At 43.0% G+C, this 24,755-nt stretch overlaps 1 protein-coding gene across 1 annotated transcript in view; it reads right to left on the bottom strand.

The window, feature by feature from the left end:
• Positions 1 to 24,755, bottom strand: part of ADAMTSL2 (ADAMTS like 2) — a 36,900-nt gene that overhangs the window by 2,641 nt on the left and 9,504 nt on the right. Inside the window, exons 10-16 of the mRNA XM_044269040.1 lie at positions 23,643 to 23,973; positions 23,216 to 23,561; positions 12,508 to 12,611; positions 10,077 to 10,203; positions 8,885 to 9,098; positions 4,575 to 4,730; positions 683 to 853 (exon numbers count right to left, since the gene is read on the bottom strand). Coding sequence (XP_044124975.1) covers positions 683 to 853; positions 4,575 to 4,730; positions 8,885 to 9,098; positions 10,077 to 10,203; positions 12,508 to 12,611; positions 23,216 to 23,561; positions 23,643 to 23,973 — 1,449 coding nt within the window. The remainder of the gene's footprint in view (positions 1 to 682; positions 854 to 4,574; positions 4,731 to 8,884; positions 9,099 to 10,076; positions 10,204 to 12,507; positions 12,612 to 23,215; positions 23,562 to 23,642; positions 23,974 to 24,755) is intronic.

Raw genomic sequence — 24,755 nt, 5'->3', positions numbered from 1 at the left:
GCCCTCCAAAAAGTTCTGTAGAAAAAGAGGTATCTACATGGGAAATGGCGCGAAAGTATATAGGCCTACAGGTTAAGGTTAGCAGAGGTAGGGTGAACCAAGTATCCTACAAAATATTCTGTAGAAGAAGTATTCAGATGGGGCATGGCACCAAAGCATATAGGCCTACAGTTACCAGTAGAGTAAAGGTTAGAAGAGGTTGGGTGAACCAAGTACCCTACAAAATGTTCTGTAGAAGAAGAAGTATCTAGATGGGACATGACGCCAAAACATATGGTCCTACAGGCACCAGTAGAGTTAAGGTTAGCAGAGGTTGGGTGAATCAAGTACCCTACAAAATGTTCTGTAGAAGAAGTATCTAGATGGGACATGACGCCAAAGCATATGGTCCTACAGGCACCAGTAGAGTTAAGATTAGCAGAGGCTGGGTGAACCAAGTACCCCATAAAATATCCTTTAAATAAAAACATATCTAGATGGGGCATGGTGCCAAAACATATGGGCCTACAGGCACCAGTAGAGTAAATATGTATTTGTGCTTGGGCAATGATTGACAGATTGGGGATATATCATAGCAATTATTGACAGATTGAGGATATATCATTCTGCAAGTAAAAATACTGTAAGTGTTGTTTCTGCTATACCCACCCCATGTCCAACCTGTGATACTCAACCAACTTACCCTTTCCCAGTCCTGGCTCACCCATTGTACAGGACAGTTTTTGTCCCCACATGGATGTATGGCCAATGGTTTTGTCTCCAGATTGCAATGGGATTCAGGGACTACTCGTCCGTCACCGGTTTTGCAGTACACGTGTCTTATCGTCTTCCCTGTTCCACAAGATCCGCTGCACTGTGTGAAGAAGAAGGATGGAGAACAGCAAGATGAACATAAATCTCAGTTTTTAGACTTCTTGTTAACTATTCATCCCTTAGTCTGCTCATACAGTTTAGATGGCTGTTAGCCAAATGCTCGTTTGGCCAACAGCTATTCTAACCAACTCCCTGATAGACATAATCTTGGCCCAGCATGGATCTATTTGCAGTAGGGGAGGGGAATAGCTAGCTTATTTCTATTGGGAACAAAGGATCGAGTTCAAATACATGGTGGATCCTGTTTTCTGCTACTGGAGAACAGTTGAGTGACCCCATACTCATTAGATTGCCAATATTGCCAATATAATGTGTGACTTCCTGTGTGTTGATCAGGTTGCCTAGTAACCACTTGTCCTTCTTTCAGGTGACCACTAGTTAGGTCTATGTAGCCAGGGGCCTTGCTAAAGGCTTATGGGCCCTGGTGCAAGAGTTGAGCTTGGGCCCCAATTCCCTCAGTGCTTTGTGGTCAGGGGCAGAGAACCACATAGCCTTCGTGCTGCCTGAGGCAAAAATTTAAATGGCACCTCCCCCATGCCAAATTCTTGACCTAACCCCTTCCCTCCAGACAGAGGTGTAACTTGACTAGCATGCACTTTCTATAATACTGGTGTCTTCTTATGTGGCACAAGGGTCTTTGGGCCCCCTCAGGCTCCTGGGCCTGGTAGTGACTGCTACCTCCGCACCCCCTTCAGCTACACCCTTGCATTTAGCTACATATACTGGTTATGATAAGCTATTTCTGGTACAGTGGACTGCCTCACCAGGCTACTAATATGTGTTTTAGGTTCAGACAACAAGGTCCATGAGACAACTTTCTGCAATAAATCAATAAATAGCTCATACTTGACAACCCTCCCTTACCCCCCAAGATTGTTTGGGAGGCTCTTGGCAAAAGGGAAGACCTACCAGACTCCTGGAAGAGTTGGGTGCCGAAGAACCTCGTGGCACCTCCTGCCCTAACTGTATCACCAGCCTCACCCTTGGGTTTAAAAAACCATTGAGGTGGCGGTGTGTGTCAAGAAAAGGTTTGTGGCTTATGACAAATTGGGCTTGGTCTCAAAAAACTGTTAAAACAGATTCAAGATCCCATCTCTCAAAAGTTTGCAAGTGTGATGTAGCTGACAGGGTGCTTGAGTGAGTACCAAATTGAGGTTTTACACCTAATTGCCTAAAGTCTAACCACCAGATCCTCATGAACTTTTGCCTCTTCCAAACCTATTTCCTACCTTCTCTGGAACTCATCAATTACCACTAAAAATAGGCGGCCGACCTGGAAACCGTTGCCTAGCAATACCAGTTAAATGCCCTCCGAAGAGATTTAGAAGTTGCATTTCGCTTGAAGATAATTGGATTATTTGTAGATTGTGAAATCTTTTAATGGACCAACATCATTTCAACCAGAAGGGATGCAATTTCTAAAGAGAACATATGCCGTCTGAGGCTACGGCTAGTTCTGTTCCTTGCTTCTCTCGACAGCTAAATGGACAGAATATGCTCCTGGAGAACGAGATATGCTTTCTGTTTGATTGCCGCGTTCTTTTTTTTTCCATTATGTAAATCATGTTGGACGTGTCAGTGTAAAGCATGGAGCTGTTCACATCTTCAGAACTGGTTGTGGATGATGCCTGATAACTCATGGGATTAGCCTCTTGAGCATGTCTAGTAGAGATTCCTAACTATATTAAATGTTTCATATAGCCAGCATACATGTCGCATGGGCGGTCAGGTTCAAAGTCAGCCAAACCTGCCGATTTTGTTGAAGGATCAGGGAACTGTCTCGACAGTGTGAGGCTACCTGATGGCAGGGAGAAAATGGCATTGGGCATGTTGGATTTTAACCACTGACAGAGGCGTCTGGCAGCGGGTTATTCCTTCTTATATGTCCTCTTGGCCAAGTTGAGAAATTGGGAAGTTGACCAAGTAGATCTGAGCTAATGGCTACATCATGTGTAAGTCAAAATTAAAGGCGTTATGCAAGAATGGGGGGGAAGGGGTGGCAGACCACCTCCCCCTCTTGGCTAGACCTTCAAAGGGAAGCTTACTTACCTGCTTCCCAGCACTGGCTCCTCGCTCCTTCTGCTCCTGGGCTGCAATGCTCCACTGGGCTCCCTCATTAAAAACATCCCAGCGGAACATCTCAGGCCCCGAGGAGAAGGAACTGGGAACCAGCGCTGGGAAGCAGGTAAGTAAGCTTCCCTTTACAGGTCAGGCCAAGTGAGGGATTTGCACAACCCGTTTAAGGCTCAATTGACAATTGTTGACTACTATACAACCAGTGTTGGTGTAACAACATGACAGCTCACCTACAGAGTTACCTGGTATCCTCAATACAGCTGCTGCTTTTTTCTTCATCATGCCACTCTGGCCATGGGTCATGCACCAGAGTGTGCTAAATGCCCCTGAGCTCAGTCAATGCCAAAGTGCCACTGGCTTTTTAATGATCCTTCTCATAGGCTCCATGCCTAAACAAAGTATTTGTGGTTCTGGTCAGCTATGGTGTGTGTTTATTTCTGTTCCTGTTTTTCTCTGACCACGTCCTCCTGTCTGCTGCCAGTCATGACTTTTGAATTTACACATGCCTACGTTGACCCTAGCTCCATCCAACAATGTCTCCTGCCTGCTTGTTTGGTACCCCAACTTGTTGTTCCTACACTCCTACATGACAGCTGAAAGACTATTTTGGTGGTAGCAACCTGGACTCTCCTCGTTAAGGGTGAAGAACACACAATCCCTTAGACTCCGCTTTGTGGTTTAGCCCTACACCAATTCAGTTAGTGACCTAGTAGGTCCACATTTTATGTCGGTCATTATTCCAGTTGGACTGGCCCACCAAGGGACCCAAGGATCCTTAAATGACTCCAGATATAATAATTACATAGAGGGGGGGGGGGGGAAGCTAGCCAGAGACTGGGTCCTTGACATCTTTCAGAATAATCTCATAGCTGAAACAGGCAGTGAACACCAAGTGGCCATAATTATGAACAACTTTTGTCCCTGTGATTCATACTAATTACCAACCAACCAATCCAATCCATTGATGAAGAACATTTAGTATGATTCAATACTTAAAGCGTGCCTCCAATTATAAAATAACTTTCCATAAATGAATAATGCATGTGAATATAAGAAACTTTGTAATATATCGTATTAAAGAAAAAGGCTTCTATATGCTTTTATCAGGCTGCTTTGCTCTTTCCTGATTTTAACATTGACATCTATGGAGAGAAGAGGGAGGAAGGAGGAGTCTGCCGGATGAGAGACACACAAACTGCAGTTTCATAGCTCTGGTACAATTAGCACTTTTGACTCTACTATATCTAGTAGGATAAAGCTCCACCACCATCCATAGTGATAAATCACTGACTGGCTGGTAGCCGCCTTCCCATCCCCCCTCCTCTCTCCATAGACTTTTGTGTGTGAGGCTGGAGAGAGGCTGAGTTAAAGGAAGAGGATGAGATGCCAATGAGTAATCATAGTTCTTTAATACAATATATTACAAAGTTTCTTATATTCACCTGTACTATTTAATTATGAAAACTTGTTTATAACTTTAACTGGAGGTACACCTTAAGTTGTACTCATATCAAGGAACTGTGTAAGAAATGCCCCACTTCAGGGTTCATATAACGATTCTCAGTCAATAACTAGTAATCTTATAACTGGATGTAACACAAATTGGACAATTTGTTAGCACTTACAGGTCCCCAGTCAGATACCGTCCATTGCCGGTCACAAGGAGGTCCAGTGCAGTTCTTCTCTGAAGGTGGTCTGGTGCTTGGGTCACAGAGTTTCTCATCTTCCGAACAGCGCACGTCCCTAGTGACAATACTGCGCTCGCCACATTTTGCTGTACACTGAAAAAAAGCAGAAAAGGTATGATTTGATTGGCGACTAATACCCATATCCTTTAACTTGGGTGACAACTACTATGATACCATTTATTTTGAGACAATGGCTCTAACTTTGTGTTAAGAATGGGTACCATATTCAATTACATGAGGTATTGATGGGGTGTGGAAACAAACTTCAATCAGCTTTTGGTCAAGATAACCACCCTTCAGATTAAAAAAGGAAAGAAGAGACGCGCTCATAGGAAGGACCTGTGAGGTATCGGGATCAGGAGGGCAGCAGGGAGGCTTACCTCGAAGTGTTGTGCAAAAGGAGGCACAACACTCTGGAAGACATTAAGGGTATAGATAAGCTTGCTATGAGTCTTGATCAGGTCCAGGAGCTGGCCAACCTTCAGTAGCAGTAGGATGAGAGGAAATAAAAAGGGGATCCACGTGCTTCTCTTCTTTACTAGATATGGTTTATTTAGATGACAGGATAGACACCAAAAAATTGGGAACCCCCCTTCCCCTACTCTTTGAACACCAGTGATCTTTCTGTGGTCAGTGTAGCTCAATATTTGGTCCAGGAACCTATAAGGACCTTGATCCGGCTCTACATACCTAATTGCAATAAAATATTTATTTGAGAAGATATCTTTTGGCCCTTTAAGAACGCGCTAGTAACACTGTAGCCTGTAACATTAAAAAATTAGTAACTGCATATCAAAGGATCAGGAACCATGAAAGGTTTTGCAGCCCATAAACTTCACAACCGAGAAGTAATAGGTCCGCTCCGCAGGCTCGGTATCTTCTGAAGAGCAGGTTGTTGTTGAGTACAGTGCAAATGAATTCAGGATGGAAAATAATCAGGCAGGGTGAAATGAACAGGACTCTTCTTTCTTTTGATATCCAAATATTACGTTAAAAAGGGGGCTATTAAGTATTGCAAATGAGAACACCGGTCATCCCTAGAGATGATAAATATATGCATTGCAATTGGTTATGCAGAGACAGATCAAGGTCTTTGGGTCTCTTCTTCAAGGGGGTAATTAGAAAACAAGTTGAAAAATCAAGATGGTGGACGAAGGCAGACTTTGAGGATCGAGCTTAAACAGAATCTACATTACAAAGTCTGAGCATTGACGGTGTCTAGTCTCTTAACCTTAGGATCTACACAAACTTGGGGTCATAGCTATAGTACAGTAGATGCCAGAGTCCACCGCCACTCTTTAAAGAGTCTTAGAGGTGCAGAGGTGGATCAAGTTGTTTGGAGCCCTTCAAGATATGATTTGAAAAAGAGTTGACAAATCAAGATGGCAGCCATGGACCATGCAATACTCCTTGAGATAGTCTCTTTTGAACCAAGCTATATGTATTCCAAAGTTTGAGCACTGAAGGTGTCCAATCACTTAAAGGGAACCTGTCATCAACTTTATGCTGACCTCACTGAGGCCAGCATAAAATAGTGACAGAATTGCTGATTTCAGCCGTGTGTCACTCATGAGCTAAAAGTAAGTGGTTGCTGAGAACCAGCATCATAATCCTTGCAGCCCAGGCCCCGAGAAGAGTCCTGGTTATTCATAATCTCCTGCTCTCCCTCCCATCTGCTGATGATTGGCAGTTCTCTCCTAGACAAAAAGGGAGAAAACTAGGTAGAAGCCGGTCAGCCATCAGCACATGGGCAGGGAGAGCAGAAATTTATGAATAACCATGACTCTTCTCAGGTGGCCGTGACTCTTTTCCAGGCCCAGTCTGCAAGGATTATGATGTAGGTTCTCGGCAACCACTTACTTTTAACTTATAAATGACAGACCTCTGAAATCAACTCACCTGTCTCTACTTTATGCTGCTGCTAGTATGGATCCACACATACTTGGAGTAGTATCTAAGGCAGTCCACCTCCATTTTTTCAGGAGTATTAGAGGTGCAGAGGCAGATCAAGATCTTTGGAGCCCCTCTTTAAGATAGTGGCCACGGACCATACTATACTCTTCGAGATAGGCCCTTAGGGAACAAGCTTGAGTAGAGTCTATATTACAGAATTTGAGCATTGAAGGTGTCCTTCTCTTAACCTTTGTGATCTAGAGATACTTGGAGTAGTAGCCATAGCAGTTAGCATAGGTCTCTGCACCTAAGGGAGCCCATCTCCACTCTTTAAGGAGTCTTAGATATTAAGAGGTGAATCAAGGAGGTCTTTGGAGCCCTTGTTCAAGAGATGATTAGAAAGTGAGCTAAAAAATCAAGATGGTAACCACAGACCAGAACATACTTTTCAAGATAGGACCTTGGGAAACAAGCTAGAATAGAGTCTATATTACAGAGTTTGAGCATTGAAGGTGTACAGTCTCTTAATATAGCGATATACAAAAACTTTGAGCCATAGCAGTAGCCATGGGGTTCTGTGCCTAAGGGGGCATCACAGTCCCTTCAGTCTAGCAGATGAACCTTCACTGATTAGCAAATGTTGGGATATTCTAGCCATACACCACTTTTGGGTTCCCTCAGGCACCACGACTCGGGTGCAACTGCTACGACTGCACACCGCTATGGCTACAACCCTGTTTCTCTCCTTGTACTAATGAAAGATATTGTCCTTCTCATCAGTCTAACGGAACTGACAACACCATGGGCATACCCTCCACTTATATAAAACCGCATCCATTGGAGATGGTGTAAAGCTCTATGGCAGGGCAGCGTGTGACCGTCGCGTTTCTCCAGCACTTCACAGGGACTTTAATGCTGCTCAGATTGCTCCGTAATAGCTTGTTTTATGCTCTGCCAGCTGGCACTAAGCTTCAGACTGATCAAAAATGAGATTAGTTTAGTTGGTAATGGCGCCCCAGTGGCTAAAGGAATGCGTGCAAGTCTTACTCGCAGCGGGAGACGCACAGCTGCACCTTATACAGATCAAACACAGTGGTCACCTATACAAGGCTGCGTTCTGAACTCAATATTATTAGGCAGGCTAGCCTGCAATTATAGGAATGCACGGAGTAATGACTGCTTTCATCCCTTTGGGGAGCTGGCAGGGGTGCAAAAAATGCTGACCATGCAATTTGCAGCACTGTAATCTTCTTTTTGTAAGTCCTGGTACTTGTGCAGTTATGGAAAATAAAGATTATGTAGGTGGAGTGCAACCAATGCAACTATATCTGGGCGACTCCTAAAAAAAAGAGGAGTAGCCCCCAGACTTGTGTAAGAGATGGCTTTCCCCCAGGATTACCCTAGACAGATTGGAGGTTTCTGTTGGCACATGGCTTGCAAGACCTCTTGCACTGCCTAAGAAATGGGGTGCCTTAAGGATTGCAGGATAGTGTTGAGATCAGTGGGGGTTCCAGGGGTCAGACCCCACTGATCATAAGGCGTTGACACATTATAGCAATGTGCAGTGCCCATGTCTGAGAGAGAACACAGCCATTGCAAAATAAAGGGGAAGGACCTCACAGACGTGTAAAAATTGTCTCTCTCCCGGGATTTCTCCAAGATAGATTGTTGGTTCCTGTTGCCACATGGCTTGATAAAGCTCCCATACTGATTAGGAAATAGTCTTAAAGGAGTTTTCCAAGTGTTATGACCTATTCTCATCAGTATCTGATCGGTAGGGGTTTGACACCCAGCACCCCTGCTGATCAGTTGCTTGAAGAGGCCGTGGAGCTCCAATGAGCGCTGTGGCCTCCTCGCAGCTTACCAAGCATAGTGCCATCCATTGTATAGCGACTGTGCTTGGTATTGCAGCTCAGGCCCAATCACTTGAATGGGACTGATTGCAGGGCAGTGTCAGGATCATAGGCCACCACTCATAAGTTGATGGCAAATCCTAGCGACATGCCATGGCCATGTCTAGGAGACTCAAAAACAAGGGGTGGACCTTTCAGACTTGTGTAAAAGTTGGCTTTTCCCCAAGACTGGTGGTTCCTGCTGCCCTCCCAATCTCTTGAGAATAAGGCTTCATGCACACGGCAAAGCTGCACCTTAGTTCTTGCAAGAGATACCACACTGCCTAAGAAATGGTGTGCCTTAAGGACTGCAGAATAGTGTCAGGATCGTTGGGGGTTCCTGAGGTCAAACCCCACCGATCATGAAGGTATGGCACATCCTAGTGATATAGCATCATTTTATCAGAAAGGAATTTCAGAAATACAGACCGATACTGTAGGTAGGTGAAAACGGACGTGTACCTCAGACCATTCTGACATTTCCCATTGGGGTCCACATGTTGGATTTCTGCAAATTTTTTTCTCCTCTGGTTTGATGATGTCAGCAGAATCACATAGGTCGCTGTACACTGAGCTGTCAAACCCCGGAGAGATCATTTTCCAGCATCTGACAATACGGAACTGATAGCCTTCACCACAGGTCCGTGAGCACTCACTCCAGCTACTAGTCTCCCACCTAAAACAATGGAGAACTGTGTTACCGCACTGGAACTTTGGGATGTAGAACACCATGGGTTCTCTCTGGTCAACAAGAACTTACAACAGAAAGTTGATGAGAAATATTTGAAGACAAATCGAAATAGGAGAAAAATTACTGAATTGACCATTTTGGTGCCCCAAAAATGTACAACCATAGGCCAAAAAGTTGCTGTTCTTGAAATTCCAGAGGATAATACCAAACACAATGTATGCAAGACGCATTCAAAGTGCTCCTCTTGTGGCAGATAAGGGGCTAGGAATGATAGCTGCATCACATTTGGTTATCTCTTCCACATGCCCACCAGGGCCAAGGGGAAGGGCCCATGTATTAACTAGATATGCCACAAGTCCCAGGAACTGTAGTTCCCAGTGCCTGTTCTTGACAGTGGAAGGTTTAATGAAGAGTGATTGTCCATGCCCATCTTCAAGAACCCTCCCTGTTCTAAGGATCATTGGTCTAAGTAAGTCAGAGACTAGTATGACCTGATCAATTTAGAAAAAAATATATTACTGTAATAGTCAGATGTTTTTTGATCAAGGCTGGACTGTGACAGCTATTTGTTGCTATGAGAGTAGTTATCAACCCAAAATTAAGGGATAGCCTTATGGAGATTTATGGTTTCACATGGGTTTATATATAAACCAGGGATAAAAATACGTAATCTGGGTGGAGTAACCTTTCCGGGACATGGAATATTTTTGTCAGAGAAGAGAAAAAAACTTATTTTGAATGACGTTATGTTAGAAAATCTGAGCATTCGGTGACATAAAGCAGCAGTCATGACTCGGAATCCATCACATCACCCAATCACTCAGTACATCTCTACCAGAAGCCTTAAAAAAATGCTGCAGTGATGATATTTCTGGCCATCTCCATCTGGAAGTTGTGAGAAGGTCAGTCCTAGAACGTGGCAGCCGAAATAATCTGCAAATGAGTGTTTACTACGGTGTGTACCTTGGCTGACATTCCCGCCCTACACAGAACTCGTGCACGGGCTCGGGTCGGGTCAATGCATCACAGTATGAGTCGTCCACCTCCACTCCGTCGTAACGCACGCACATGGCGTAATTTGACATCACTCCTATGACAAGAAAATAAAAGAAGGGTCGGAGAATGAGAAATAAACAAACAAAAAAAGTCAGTGACATTTTTTGTGTGTTTTTTTGTGCTCCGGTCTGTCCATTTATTATGTTATTTTAGGTTTTTGTGATATCCCAAATATCTTCAAGCACTAATTTTGATCCTACTTCCCCCTAATTTTGATCCTATTTCCCCATACGGTCAAGCATTTAGACCACAAAGAGGAAAGAATGGCACTATTAGAAATGTGACTTGAAGGTCAATTGATTTATAACGGATTATAGTTGGGTCTAATTGGTCCACCTAAAAGGTCCTTGAGGTCTTGGTGCTACTCCCACAATCTCACTACTACTCCCACAATCCCCAGAGATTAACTTTAAACTTCTAGGGAATCTGGCAACAAGTGTTCAATTCCCATGTAGCACCCCCACAGGAGAAATGGAGCATTACATGCTGGGTCCTCCAGAGAAAAAGAGATACCTTTGTAGCTATTTTCCGCCCCAGCCAATAGATGGTGGACCCAAAGGAGGAATTCACTGCTAGTCCACTACTGTGTGACATAGCACACACGGTGTTGGAGAATTATAGGAATTATTATGGAGGTTTTTTGACCATCAATAATTGAGCAAAAAAATCTAAAAATTCCTAAAATTGTGCACAGTGTATTTTCATAATGAGGACTTCATAGAGTGGTAAAAGGTGTTGGGCATGTAGGAATATAACACACTGGCTGATGGAAAGTGTCTGTTTTCATAGTCAGTTTTTTTTTATTATACCGTATAATTCTCTACTCTGGAGGAAAGGGACATGGGATGGAGCGGGCAGCCTTCCTGCAGACACAGAGTCACAGGCAGTGTCTTATGGTCTCATACTCACAAAAGAGCCTTGTATAAAGTCACAGGCTGTGCCCTCCGACCACTCTGCCAGTGGAAATATTGCTGAGCCTATCTTACCACAGGGCACCGGGAGCCAAGTGGCTGTATAAGTTATTTCACCTTCCAGACACCCGGGTGTGCTGGGCAGAGTAGAATACATTATATACATATATATATATATATATATATATATATATATATATATTATACTAGGGTTAAAGATTGCATGCCTTCACTATGCATCTAAAAATATTGTATCATTTTATGTTTACAGCTCCAATGCAGCCAAACCTATGTGTCTTTTTGGTTACAGATTACCTGCCTTCCCTATGTCTCCAATTCATGCTAACGTATCACCTATATACCTAAAATGTACGATCTGCCCAATAAAAATTATTCATTTTATAACATTAATTGGGAACAGGCTATGAAAAAATTCTAACAGATTAAGTAATTGGCTATCTCTGATCAGTCTTTGAGATATATTGAGAGATTCTAGATTATCAGATAGTTCTATGTCAAAACTGCCTGATAATCTAGACTATTGGATGGTCAGTTAAAGGCGTTCTCTACTTTGGATAATCTATTTTAATTTTAAAAAAAGTCCCTAAATGATAGACTGATCATAGAGTGTCCTATGATGATCAGTTGTGATCTCTAGAGGAGCCTAGCAACAACTGTTTAATCTCCCTGCAGTGCCCCTACAGGGGAAAATGAAGTATTACGCAGTTTTTATTCAACTCAGTGGCCTGGGTGTGTAATGCATTGGGGTATCAAAGACTTCAGAGCAAGGCTCTCTTTGCAGTGCCTAATAGGGTATTTAACAATGGGTTAAAAATCAGACAACCCCTTTTAAACTCCACATTAAGCATAGTTTTAGATTATGCAACCTTGTTGTATAATACCACCCTGTTTCAGTCATATTTAATCTCAGCCGTGTAGGGCAGATTGTTTCATTCAGTATGTAAAATGTTATACAGTCAGTTGGGTTAGGAAACTAAACAGCAACAGAATTATAGAGCGGGTACATGGGCAGGTAGCAGTAGGCCCCCAGTACCTTGAGGACCTGATGGACTTAATGGCCATATGGAGGACCTCTGAGGAACAGATGGCCATAAGGCCATATCAGTCTGAGAGGAGGTGGAGAGGTGGCCATTCATGTGTTATGGAGTCTAAAGAGGGTCACTGGTTTGGTTGTCCATAGACTTCACTGCATGAGTGTGACTTTATTAGCCTACTTACCAACATTTAGAAAGGAAAACTCAGGAATGCCCAAAAAACTGGGGAAACCAACCTTTTGGAGGTGTGCCCTTTTGTGGCCCAGATGGGATGGGGACCCTCACCAAATATTTTGACCAGGGATGTCCACCAACATTAATCTGGCCCTGGAGAAAAATTGGTAAATAAGGTACCAATAATATGACACAAACCTGTGGTACACGTGGCACTGCAAGGCTCGTGAGAAGACAGCTTCCATCGGTACATGTCCACAGCGCTTATTCCCTGCACCTTCCTCAGTAACTTTGGCCCTTTTCTATCGACAGATAAAACAGAGGATTATGAGTATGCTACCATGACCATGGAAAGGGCGCAATTCTAAAAGACACAGACGGTGCGTTGCGGTTTTAGCTTGTCGACAATTTGGTTACTGGTTGTGTTTGTTTATTTGTATATGTACATATAGAGAGACAGTATACAGACATATAGCTTATTGAGGGGTGTGCTCAGGGGTTTGGTTTTGGGGTATTTAAAACATACCTGTCCTGTTCCCCAAGTAGAATCCCCAGCCTGGTTAGAAGCAGAGCTTCCACTGTCTAAAAAGAGAGAATGGGATAAAAATACCCAGTATAGAAACATCAGAATATAACAAAAATGGCTGTTCTTGTCAATGTATCATGGCGTCGATCAAACAGGGACAAGTGATAAGAACTTGGAGCTACCACAGGTAGCTCTGAAAGAACAGAAACCGTGTGAACATATTCATGTCTCGCTCCTGGTAATCGTTTAAAGGACTTATTTGGTTTGATCTTTTTAAATAGTCCTTCAAAAAATGCACCACCCGTCCTAGTACTTGTATAACAGGGGTCCCTCCCCACTGCGTCGCAGGAGACCCCAGAAGAAATTGAGCCTCCACAAAGGAAAATAGGATGTCCAGAGATAAGCACAGTGGACCATTTTACTGGGCCCATTTCCCCCTTCAGGCTACTGCTTTAGTTCTTCTACGCAATGGGATTTCATCACCCCAGCGCGGAGGTGAGCGGCGCTGGGAAGTTGAAATGACATTGCGTCTCCTTTGTAGAGGCTCAATTCCTTCAAGGGTCCCCTGCTTCGCAGGAGGAGGGAGTCCCAGGGGGCATGGGGAAAGCGTCCTATTATACAAGTACAGGGAGGGGCAATGCATTTTTAATTAAAGGGTGTTTCCAAAAATGTAAACGCCCTTTAAGGTCAGTAAGTAGGTGCGCCATTCATTCAGTTTCTGCCTTGACCAGACGAGCACAGTCATAACACGCAGAACTTCCTATGCAGAGGTGTAATATCCTTTCTACAGCCCAAAAATCAGACCTATATCAATAAGATTTAAGACTTCAACAGCCTACAGTATCCACCCGGCATTTACGACAACATGTCCCATTGTTTTTACCAATGATGCATTCAAAGTGTCTAATTCCATCCCAGGCACTAAGGCCTTTTAATGCATCAGCCGGCCATTTCAAGAATTACCAAGAACAAGGGGGTGTGGGAGGTCTTCTGAAACAAGAACCCCACATTCTGATTGGGGGGAGAAGCAGGCTTTTTAAAGAAATGGGAAAAATACATGCACACAGGACAGGAAAGCAGTATACAAAAATATACAATGAAACTTGGAAAACACAATTTCGTAAAAAAACTAAAATTTGATAAATTGCTTCCATTTTTCTTGCCAACATACATAGAGTTGGTCATGAGTGATCTTTCTGGTTGACCAGGGGAATTGCCTACTGCTAAAGAAACTTGACTTAAAATGTTTGACATTGGACTTATTTTTTGAGTGTCACTAGCAGGCTTGGCACCTTCAAAGTAGGATTTGACTATTACATTGTCCCTCGAACTAAAGTGCTAGGGATGGATATAAAATATCCTCATCTCACTAGAAGCAGGGACCTCCAATTTTCAACTTGGAGGTCCTAGATTAGTGAAGACAATATAAGAACACAGATATGATGGGCTCAGTGTTGGAAGCCCTCAGCTGCCATTCCATCTCACCCATCTTAAAATTGTTTTTTCATTTAACTATAGCATTTTTACAAACCTGGAACCTTCAAAATCAACTCACTCCATTAAAAAGTAGACACAATAAGAAGACTACATTGGAAATTCTGCACAAGTTGAATTCAAACATCTGTTTCAAAACATTGCCCTCAACCAATTTTTTAGGACTCATGTCACCATTTGTATGACAGATATACAGTCAGGTCCATAAATATTGGGACATCGACACAATTCTAACATTTTCGGCTCTATACACCACCACAATGGATTTGAAATGAAACAAACAAGATGTGCTTTACCTGCAGACTGCCAGCTTTAATCTGAGGGCATTTACATCCAAATCAGGTGAACGGTGCAGGAATTACAGCAGTTTGCATCTGTGCCTCCCACTTGTTAAGGGATCAAAAGTAATGGGACAGAATAATAATCATAAATCAAACTTTCACTTTTTAATACTTGGTTGCAAATCCTTCGCAGTCAATTACAGCCTGAAGTCTGGAACGCATAGACATCACCAGACGCTGGTCTCATCCCTGGTGATGCTCTGCCAGGCCTCTACTGCAACTGTCTTCAGTTCCTGCTTGTTCTTGGGGCATTTTCCCTTCAGTTTTGTCTTCAGCAAGTGAAATGCAGCTCAATCGGATTCAGGTCCGGTGATTGACTTGGCCATTGCAGAACATTCCACTTCTTTCCCTTAAAAAACTCTTTGGTTGCTTTTGCAGTTTGCTTTGGGGCATTGTCCATCTGCACTGTGAAGCGCCGTCCAATGAGTTCTGAAGCATTTGGCTGAATATGAGCAGATAATATTGCCCGAAACACTTCAGAATTCATCCTGCTGCTTCTGTCAGCAGTCACATCATCAATAAATACAAGAGAAGCAGTTCCATTGGCAGCCATACATGCCCAGGCCATGACACTACCACCACCAACCTTCACTGATGAGGTGGTATGCTTAGGATCATGAGCAGTTCCTTTCCTTCTCCATACTCTTCTCCTCCCATCACTCTGGTACAAGTTGATCTTGGTCTCATCTGTCCCTAGGATGTTGTTCCAGAACTGTGAAGGCTTTTTAGATGTTGTTTGGCAAACTCTAATCTGGCCTTCCTGTTTTTGAGGCTCACCAATGGTTTACATCTTGTGGTGAACCCTCTGTATTCACTCTGGTGAAGTCTTCTCTTGATTGTTGACTCTGACACACATACACCTGCGTCCTGGAGAGCGTTCTTGATCCGGCCAACTGCTGTGAAGGGTGTTTTCTTCACCAAGGAAATAATTTTTCGGTCATCCACCACAGTTGTTTTCCGTGGTTTTCCGGGGTCTTTTGGGTTTGCTGAGCTCACCATTGTGTTCCTTCTTTTTAAGAATGTTCCAAACTGTTGTTTTGGACATGCCTAATGTTTTTGCTATCTCTCTGATGGGTTTGTTGTGTTTTTTCAGCCTAATGATGGCTTCACTGATGGTGACAGCTCTTTGGATCTCATCTTGAGAGTTGACAGCAACAGATTCCAGATGCAAATAGCAGACTTGAAATGACCTTTGGGCCTTTTATCTGCACATTGTAATTGGGATAATGAGGGAATAACACACACCGGCCATGGAACAGCTGAGAAGCCAATTGTCCCATTACTTTTGGTCCCTTAACAAGTGGGAGGCACATATGCAAACTGTTGTAATTCCTGCACCGTTCACCTGATTTGGATGTAAATGCCCTCAAATTAAAGCTGACAGTTTGCAGGTAAAGCACATCTTGTTAGTTTCATTTATAATCCATTGTGGTGGTGTATAGAGCCAAAAATGTTAGAATTGTGTCGATGTCCCAATATTTATGGACCTGACTGTATAATATAGCATTCATATCTATGGGACCGTCATTGCTTTATGAGATGATTAAGATGCCTCTAATGCTCCATAATATGAAATGATTAGAATTAGTGTGTACATGACTTTACCAGCTTGACGCCTTAGGGTATTTTCACACTAGCATTGTTAGAATCCGGCAGGCAGTTCCGTTGCAACGGAACTGCCTGCCGGATCCAGAAATCCGTATGCAAACTGATATCTTTTTTTTCTGGATACAGATCCGTTAGACTTATTCATTGAAATACCGGATCTGTCTTTCCGGTATCATCCTGAATAACGGATCCGGTATTTATTTTTTTCAAAGCTAGAAAGAACTGCGCATGCGTTTTTTTTCCAGTATTAAGACCCTTTACCGGATTTCAATATCGGAGAAGAATAACGCTAGTGTTAAAGTACCCTTATTCTTTTCCATTTGGTTCCAAATTAATCTGTTTCAATAGAGTCAACCTTAAAGGTCTCATCCAGGAGTTTTTTAAAAGAGGAACTTAAGAAAAAAATAATAAAGGTTCACTAACCTGCTAAAGGTGCCTCTGTTCTAACACACATCGGATCTGGTCTCTGGGGCTTCTGGTCCCCGTTAGACAGGAAGTAATGATGCCATGTCCATTTCTCATGTGACTACTCAGCCAATCACTTGACCTTCCTTTACATGAGCATTGTGGTCCAACCAGGACTGGAAGCCCTAGAGACCAGACCCGCTGTTTATGGAATGGAGGGACCTGTAGCAATCAAGTAACACTTTATTCTATAACTCCATCGGCTCCTGGACAACCCCTTTAAAACTTTTTGGATTATCGGTGATCCAAATCAGAGAAACTGTGATCCACTAAATAAGTGAACCAGTACATTGGTATCAATATTCTGTATTTTGGCACAAAATTACGGTGCAAAGTAAGGCACCTAAGATGTTGCATGAACTTAGACTAGACAGTCCAAAGATGCCCCACATTTTATCACCCAGCATCGACCAGTGTGATAGATTTGGTGTATCTTTAGACGGTCTAGTCTATGCTTACTTATTTTCTAGGTGTTAGATGGGATTAGTAAATTTGCCCTGTTGTGTTACACCTAGTGCAGGACATTAGAGTAACTTTGGTCTGAGGTTACAAGCCATGACAACAATAGGATGACTTGTTGGAGTAGCAGGACCTTATCCCTTGTTCTTGTCCTGTCTCCTTGAGGAAACATAATTTTAGCAGTATTCCTTCAAATATGTTTTTTTTTTTTGTCCCGTCTGGCCTGAGGTGGGTGTGCACTTGTGTTTCAGTAAAATTACCAGCTTTATAAAACAAAACCTATTCTTTCCCTTCGGATTGATCCCGCAGTGTTTTATTGGACTATTGGTGCCAAAAAGTGAAGAGAGTGAGAAAAAAATTTTGGCAAGCAGGTGCAGGCCTTGATTCAAGTGTTGTTTTGGCTGCCTGACATAAGAGACGGGCGTTTGAAGCAAAGTGTAATTCTGCGGACTCTTGGGATTAACAGCCTATGCACCTAAGTTTAGTGAAATAAATTAAACATGAATTTTTCCAAAGGACAGTTGTCTTAAAGGGGTTTTCCTCTCTTTAGAGAGAAAAAAATGCCTGAATGGCAGGGGTCTGACACCCCCAACGATCTGCTGTTTTTGGCAGGGCAGCCACTAGTTTTCCATGCTTTAGATATTGGTAACCTATAAATCGATGGTGGTGACAGAAATATAAAAGTGGAAGCAACCACAGATGGTGTAGTGACCATGCCGGGGTACTACAGCTCAGCATCCATTCAAGTGCTGGGTACCTGACCTCCCCAGATCAGATGTTGATCAGACCTATCTGAGGATATGTAATTAATATAGACTGTGTGAAACCCCTTTAAGAATTATTATTTTGTTTTAAATAATGCAGGATAGGTCATCAATATCTAAAGAGTGGAAAAGGCCTTTAAGAAAAGACATTAAACATTGTAAAATAATCCAGGTAATTACCTATTGATCCTCAACTTTAGAGGATATGTGTCACCAAAATAATCTACCCTTCTACTGGGGGCTTTGGGTTAGACTTGATACACATTTGCATGACTCTATAATTTCTAAATAATACTCCTATGTGGTACCCACATAACATAGATCTGTTTGGAATAGTAGACAGAGAGGACTGCATTGCTATAATTTAAAGGGGACTATTTAACATTCATGGCTTACCCTTAGGATAGACCTTCAATGTTTGATCCTTGAGGGACCAATCTCCGGGACCTACATCAACCAGAAGAAGCCATAGTGCTTCTGCCAGCACTGTGTGGGCATAACTGTTTGTCAGTATGACCTGCTGTGCCTGACACAGTGAATGGGGTGAGCTGTAGTACCAAGCACGGTAGTTTGAAGGAGTACCAGGGGCTCCTTCATAATGTTGATCAGTGGCGATCTAGGCTCTTGACCCAACTTTGATGTTCTTCTGTTGCACTCTCAGGTTGTGCCTGTGGGTCTCATTTCAGCCCTTAAAAGAATAGGGAATTGCCTAGTGTGTCACCTCCAAAAACCGTCTATGTCCTTCAGACATGGGTGTATGTGTATTTTATTTTATTGTATTATATGTAAGGTCACACATTTCCACCCCTCAGTAGGTTCCCAGATTTGGACGAGTTGATCTTGGTTATTTTCGCGCTGTGGTTAAATCCACAAGCCAACATAAATGACCTACAGAGTCGCGGCATTCTTCAGGTTTTCATGAATTGTGCTCCACCTGCATGCATCTTGAAATTATTACTTAGACGATCTAATTTTGGTTCTCCTTTAAGCTTTCATACAAAGAAACGTAGGTTCCCCATAGTGTGCTCCTGCTGATGGACTACATAAATAAGCACTGTGGTGTGTAATCTATCATTAGCCCAGATAGCATCCTAAATAAGGAGAGCACTGTTGGTTTTAGCTTTTAGGTCAGAGACAAGTTCCTGGGTTTTGCTATTTGACCCCGTTTCAGCATCTAACAGTACTTTTTTTTTTACAAGGCATTACAATGTAGGAGTAAATGGAGGTAAGCTGTCATTGGGGTACTACACTCCTCCGTGTCCCTGCACAGTTTATGGTGCATCCATATATACCGTGGCATATAGATGGAGGTTTATAGGGTTAGCATTGTCCCTCAATGGCTGGTTGAAAGAGCTATCCACCATTTTCCCTGCTGTCCTGTTAAGTTTGTGCCCTTACAGAAGACAAGGCCATGATGCAAAGTGTACAATGGTACCATTTCATGGGTTGGCTCATATCACCACATGGCCTCCATTTGGGTTCAGCAGTGCCCAAACTATGTTTGCCCCAACCAACTACTCATCCTTTGTAGGACAGGGTTTATGGAATCTCTCCTTGGTGTGGTTAACTCCACCCTCCCCATGCTAATATTGCAATATGGTCCTGTTGAACTTCCATTTACTTGGAAAAATATTTCCTGGGCCCCATCAACATGGAGCCCCATGACAGCAGTATGCTTACATGGTAGAAACTATAGAACACCTAACATGCTATAAAATTCATATTGGAACCAGTAAAAAAAAAGCAATTATGTACAAAAATAAGGGGGGAGGCTACGGGGTCTACAATTAACCCATGGCCCTGTAAAATCCCACTCTCGTGTGACATCTATGCCAGGTGACCTTGTGGAGGTTCACAGAGTAGCAAGAAGCAGCACCATTTCGGATGATGTTTCTGTACATAGACCCTGATTGGACCCTAAGGGACACCACCTATTAAGTAGATCACGTTGATTCTACTCAATTGCTAGGCTGCCACTTACAGGCATATGCACGCCATTGTCAGGACTGGAATAGTGGATCAGGTATGGAATCCTTTGGCAGGGACGAAATAATCCCAAAAATTAGCGTAGTACAAAAAAGGTCAATCCAATCGGGTAGTCGGTTCCAGTTCCGGGTCGTGGCGGGCAGCAGAAATCGTAATCGAGGAAACAGGCAAGGAGTCGGTAGCTGGGAAGTCAGATTAAACAACAGGTTCACAGGATGGAGCTGGGTGTTCACCATAAGGTTGAATAACTCAGCAATGAGTCAAGGCTCTGACTGGCTTTAAGTACACAGTGAACCCAGGACCGCCCCCCTGATTGCCGGGCAACCAGGAGGCTTCCTTAGTCAGAAGCCAATCATAAGGCTGAGGGCGGTGACGGAGGCTGAAGCCCTCCCCTAGCCTGAGTAGCACCTGTGGTCTGGAATGGAGCATGTGCACTACGCTTGTATCCCCGCGCACGCGGCTTGTGTACCGCGCACCCGGCGTCCGACTCGCGCAGGCGCACTGGCCACATTGACGTCAGGTGTCCTGTCAGGAGGAAGAGGAGGAGCTATCTGCGCCCGCCGCCCGCGCCTGCAAACCCGATGCGAAACGGCCCCCCTGGTTCCCTGACAGCCATAGGGGCAACCCTTGTATCTGCAATAGAGCCCATAAGTGTGAGATTGGGGTTCCTTGGCACCCACCAGAAGAAATTATTCTCAGGGGCCCAACCTGTATATCATCAATAGGTTTTGAAACAAAAAAATATACCTAGTGTTAAGTGATTCGCTTCAATGGCAGCTTCAAATGGGATTTACCTCCCAAAGATTTGGGGCCACTATGGCTTCAGAGACTGGGCCAACTGGAGGATCCTCTGGTACTCTGGTGGATAAGTCCAACTCTAGAGCCCATAACGCAGGTGCCCCTAGCTCCAGTTGACTCAACACCCCTTTCTCATGTGTGAAGAAGGGTATATGAATCCATATCTACTGCAATATAAGCAACAAAGAGGCAAGAGATCTTACCAAAGCCTATGCTCTTCTCTCCTATAGAGCAAAGGGCAAGCTGGAGTGTGCGGTGGCATGAACCAGCACAACTCTGACTCATGGGCCCCATCATACTATATTTATGAGGGTCCGTATGTACACAAATCCGGATACACAGATCCATTCGTGACAGAGTCTTGTCTCATGCAATGCATCTTATGAGTGACTGTAGGACCTCAGGGGCTTTAGGGCTTTTAAGCAGCATACGGTTATTGCCGGTGACTGCTTGGCATATGTATGACTGGGCACTTCTGAATATCCCTGGGTATGTCTCATGTTTTATTAAAGAAATGACAGTCTCACATTCTTAAATGGGACACCTATGCCTTGCATTCCACAAGGAACGTAACTCACTATTTCAACGTTAAAAAAAATCAGCCTAATAATGTCCTGTCTAGACTGTCTTTCTGCACAGAAGCCTCTTTGTAACCTAGGGAAAGAATTAGCCTGGCTATTATGTGAGGTACAGTAAGTGGTGGTAAACCAAAGAGCTGTCTCTCCAAGATAATGGATTCATTTTTTGTGCCTGGTTTAGTACCGTAAGTAGCCTCTAGCACATTATGGAGCTGGGTTTCTGAAACTAGTTTTTTATGACAAAATGCATTTCGTAAACAAAACAAATTCATGAATGGAGCGAAATGAAACCCGACTTTCCCAACTTTTTAAACCCGACTTTCTGTGTCATAAAATAAAATATAATTCTGTACCACTAAATATTATTCCGTTCCACAAAATATAATTCTGAACCTCAGAATATTGTTCTCTGCCACAAAATATAATTCTGAACCACAAAATATTATTCAGTGCCCCAAAATGTAATTTTGAACCACAAAATCCATGCCACAAAACAAAATTACCACAATTACAAAAAAATATATATGATTCTGTGCCACAAAATAGAAATTCTGAACTACAAAATATTATTCTGTGGCACAAAATATAACCCTGTATCACAAACTGTTATTCTGTGCCACAACATAGAATTCTGTGCCATGACTCCATTTTGTTATTTTTTTATTTTGTGGGTACATAATTGGATTTTCATGACAAAACTATATTATTTCTAATTGGCGCCCTTTGCATATACAGGGAACCCAGTAATTCTCACAGTTCACACAGTAGGTTTCTTAGTCTCACAACTGAAAGATATTTAAGTCTTCACTCAAGTTAAAGGTGTTGTCCAGGATTTGAAAAAAGTGGCTGCTTTCTTCTGAAAATAATACCACATCTGTCAGTGAGTTATGTGTGGTACTGCAGCTCGAGCCTCATTTACTTCAATTGAACTGAAGTGCAGTTCCATACACAACCTGTGAACAGGTGTGGCACTTTTTGTAGACAAAAACAGCCTATAGAAACTATAAAAACACTCCTCATGTATGGGAAGCTAACGTTTGAGGTGGTGGACTCTAGTTGAAGGGGTGGCCCATGAACAATTTTTTTTTCCACTCATCCACAGGATAGGTGATAAATGTATGATCGCTAGTCGCCCAACAGCTGGGACCCCCAACGATCCCAAGAATGATGGGCCTCAAGCCTCCTACATGATTGGAGTAATAGCATTCATGTCTGACCATGACTCCATTCACTTCTATGGAACTGCGGGCAGTGCCGAGGGCTGTTCTTGGTAGTCCCATAAACAGTGAAGGGAGCGATAGGTCACGCATGTGCTTTACCGCTTCATTCACTGAAGCAACCTCCAATGTTGTGATCGTTGGGGGTCCCTGAGGTCAGGCCTCCAGAGATCATGCATTTTTTTACCTTTCCTGTGGATAAGTGATAAATGTTCAGGGCCTTTAACCACCAATTAATTTCATTTACTGGCAAATAATATGGTGGCACTTTGAGATCAATGGGTTGAAAGAATATTTACTTTTTGACCCTGGTGAGCCAACATTTGGTCAAAAATTCACCAGTGATCACAATTATTCATCTTTATCAGTTCTGGAGGTACAGCTGAACTACCTCTCTAACCATAAAGACCACAAATCTCAGCTTCTTGAACTTCTGCAGGTTGGACTTGGTGAACTCTGATGTCTTGATTCAACCCTGATCACTCAAACACAAATGACCACCTCCATGTTATGCCGGCTATAAAATGTACATCACCAAGATGAGGTGGGACAATGTTGGCCACAATTGTCGAGTAAGTTTGACCATTATTTATGGGGTTACAGATTTACAGAATGAAGGCATAAAATTCGGAGTATCAGAGAACCTCAACAGGTCCTGGAGCTCACCTACCTCCCTTTCTGAGTCCTATTTGTAGAAGGAACTGTTGTGTTGGTCAACTGAGTCTCAGCAGAGGTGTTGATGCTCAGCTCCAAGAAGGTGATATTCAAGTCGAACGTAGCCGTGTCCTCGTTTTCCTCATAATCAGCATAGAGATTGTCCAGGTTGGGCTCCACAGAGTTAAGAGGTTCTCCAATGCTTCGGTTGAGGGGATGGAAAGTCTCCCTGGATCCTGAGGCTTTGCTGGAAAACTTCTTGGCAATGGCATTGCCAGGGAGAAACTCCTTGGAAGTAAATCTGTGTGAGGAGTCTTGCTCTCCAGTGTCTGAGACATAAGTAGTCTTGTTTGTGTTTAAATCTATAAGAAGAGAGCGTCCGATATTTTCATGTAAATTTAATTTAAAATTATCTAGAACCAAGAAAAAATAGTATGACTTACCTTTAATTGCCTTACATTTTGGCCTCTTCTCACAGTCCATGGCTTCTCCTCCTTCAAACACTTCATTGGTGTGTTGCTCACTGACCGGGCTTCCATTCTCCCCTAAATTTTGCCTCCCGATGGCTGGAGTCTCCACTTTGGTTCTTCCCTTCTGTACATTAGGACTGAGGCTTATGTTCTGAGATGTAAAATCCTCTTCAAATTCTTTGCTTTCTTCACTATCAGAGTCTGGGAAGGGGTAATAGATTGGCTGAATGACCCGAGAGTGTGGCCTCCTGAGGAGGGTGTATTGAAAGGTGATTGAAGGGTTTTTGCCATTTTGGTTCCATACCTGTAAAGTGATGCAAGGATTAATTCTGGTCCCAAATCACGCTTATGCAAGACCATAAGATATAAATTGTATGTGTCTTTACAGAGACACTGTTAATAATGAGGAGAGGAATCGAAGGAGGAACCTGTAGGTTACCTATCTCAGTATGATCAGTGCCTATATAGAGAAGTAACTAGAATTGCTCAAACAGTAAAATGATGCGCAGCTTGAATAGCCTTCTTTCTCATGATCCTACTCATATGCATGGTAATATATTTCCACCCTATGTTCTGGCAAAACATCATGATTTGGCTAAAAATAGCCAAAATTGGTGATATCATGGCTACACATAACCACAGGAAATGACATAGTTATCCTACAGGAAATCATCACACCGCAAAATCACATCACTGCAAATCATTATAAGGTGACATTGCATGCCACTGTCTCCATCTAGGCCAGGATTCAGCAAGCTGCAGCACTCCAGCTGTTGTGAAATTACAATTAGCCTGATACATTTGCTTACATGGGAGTTCCAAGAAAAGCCAAGTAAACGTGCATACTGGGAGTTGTAGTTTCACAACCGCTGGAGGGTCCCTAATCTAGACTAAGCTTGGCCATGCTCAGCTAAGTCTTCCCATAAACGACAAATACATGTAATTGTAGCTTTAGGAACCCTTTCCAATTATCATAGAGATCCCATAAACTCAATTAATTACAATGGGACAGAATATGGTAATCTATAACCATAGTCAATGGCTACACCGAAACCATATTCAGTCATCTCTTGCTGCATGATCTAA

This window comes from Bufo gargarizans, chromosome 9 (assembly GCF_014858855.1).
Source record: "Bufo gargarizans isolate SCDJY-AF-19 chromosome 9, ASM1485885v1, whole genome shotgun sequence".
Classification (NCBI taxonomy): domain Eukaryota; kingdom Metazoa; phylum Chordata; class Amphibia; order Anura; family Bufonidae; genus Bufo; species Bufo gargarizans.
This window is presented reverse-complemented; position numbering and strand designations above follow the sequence as displayed.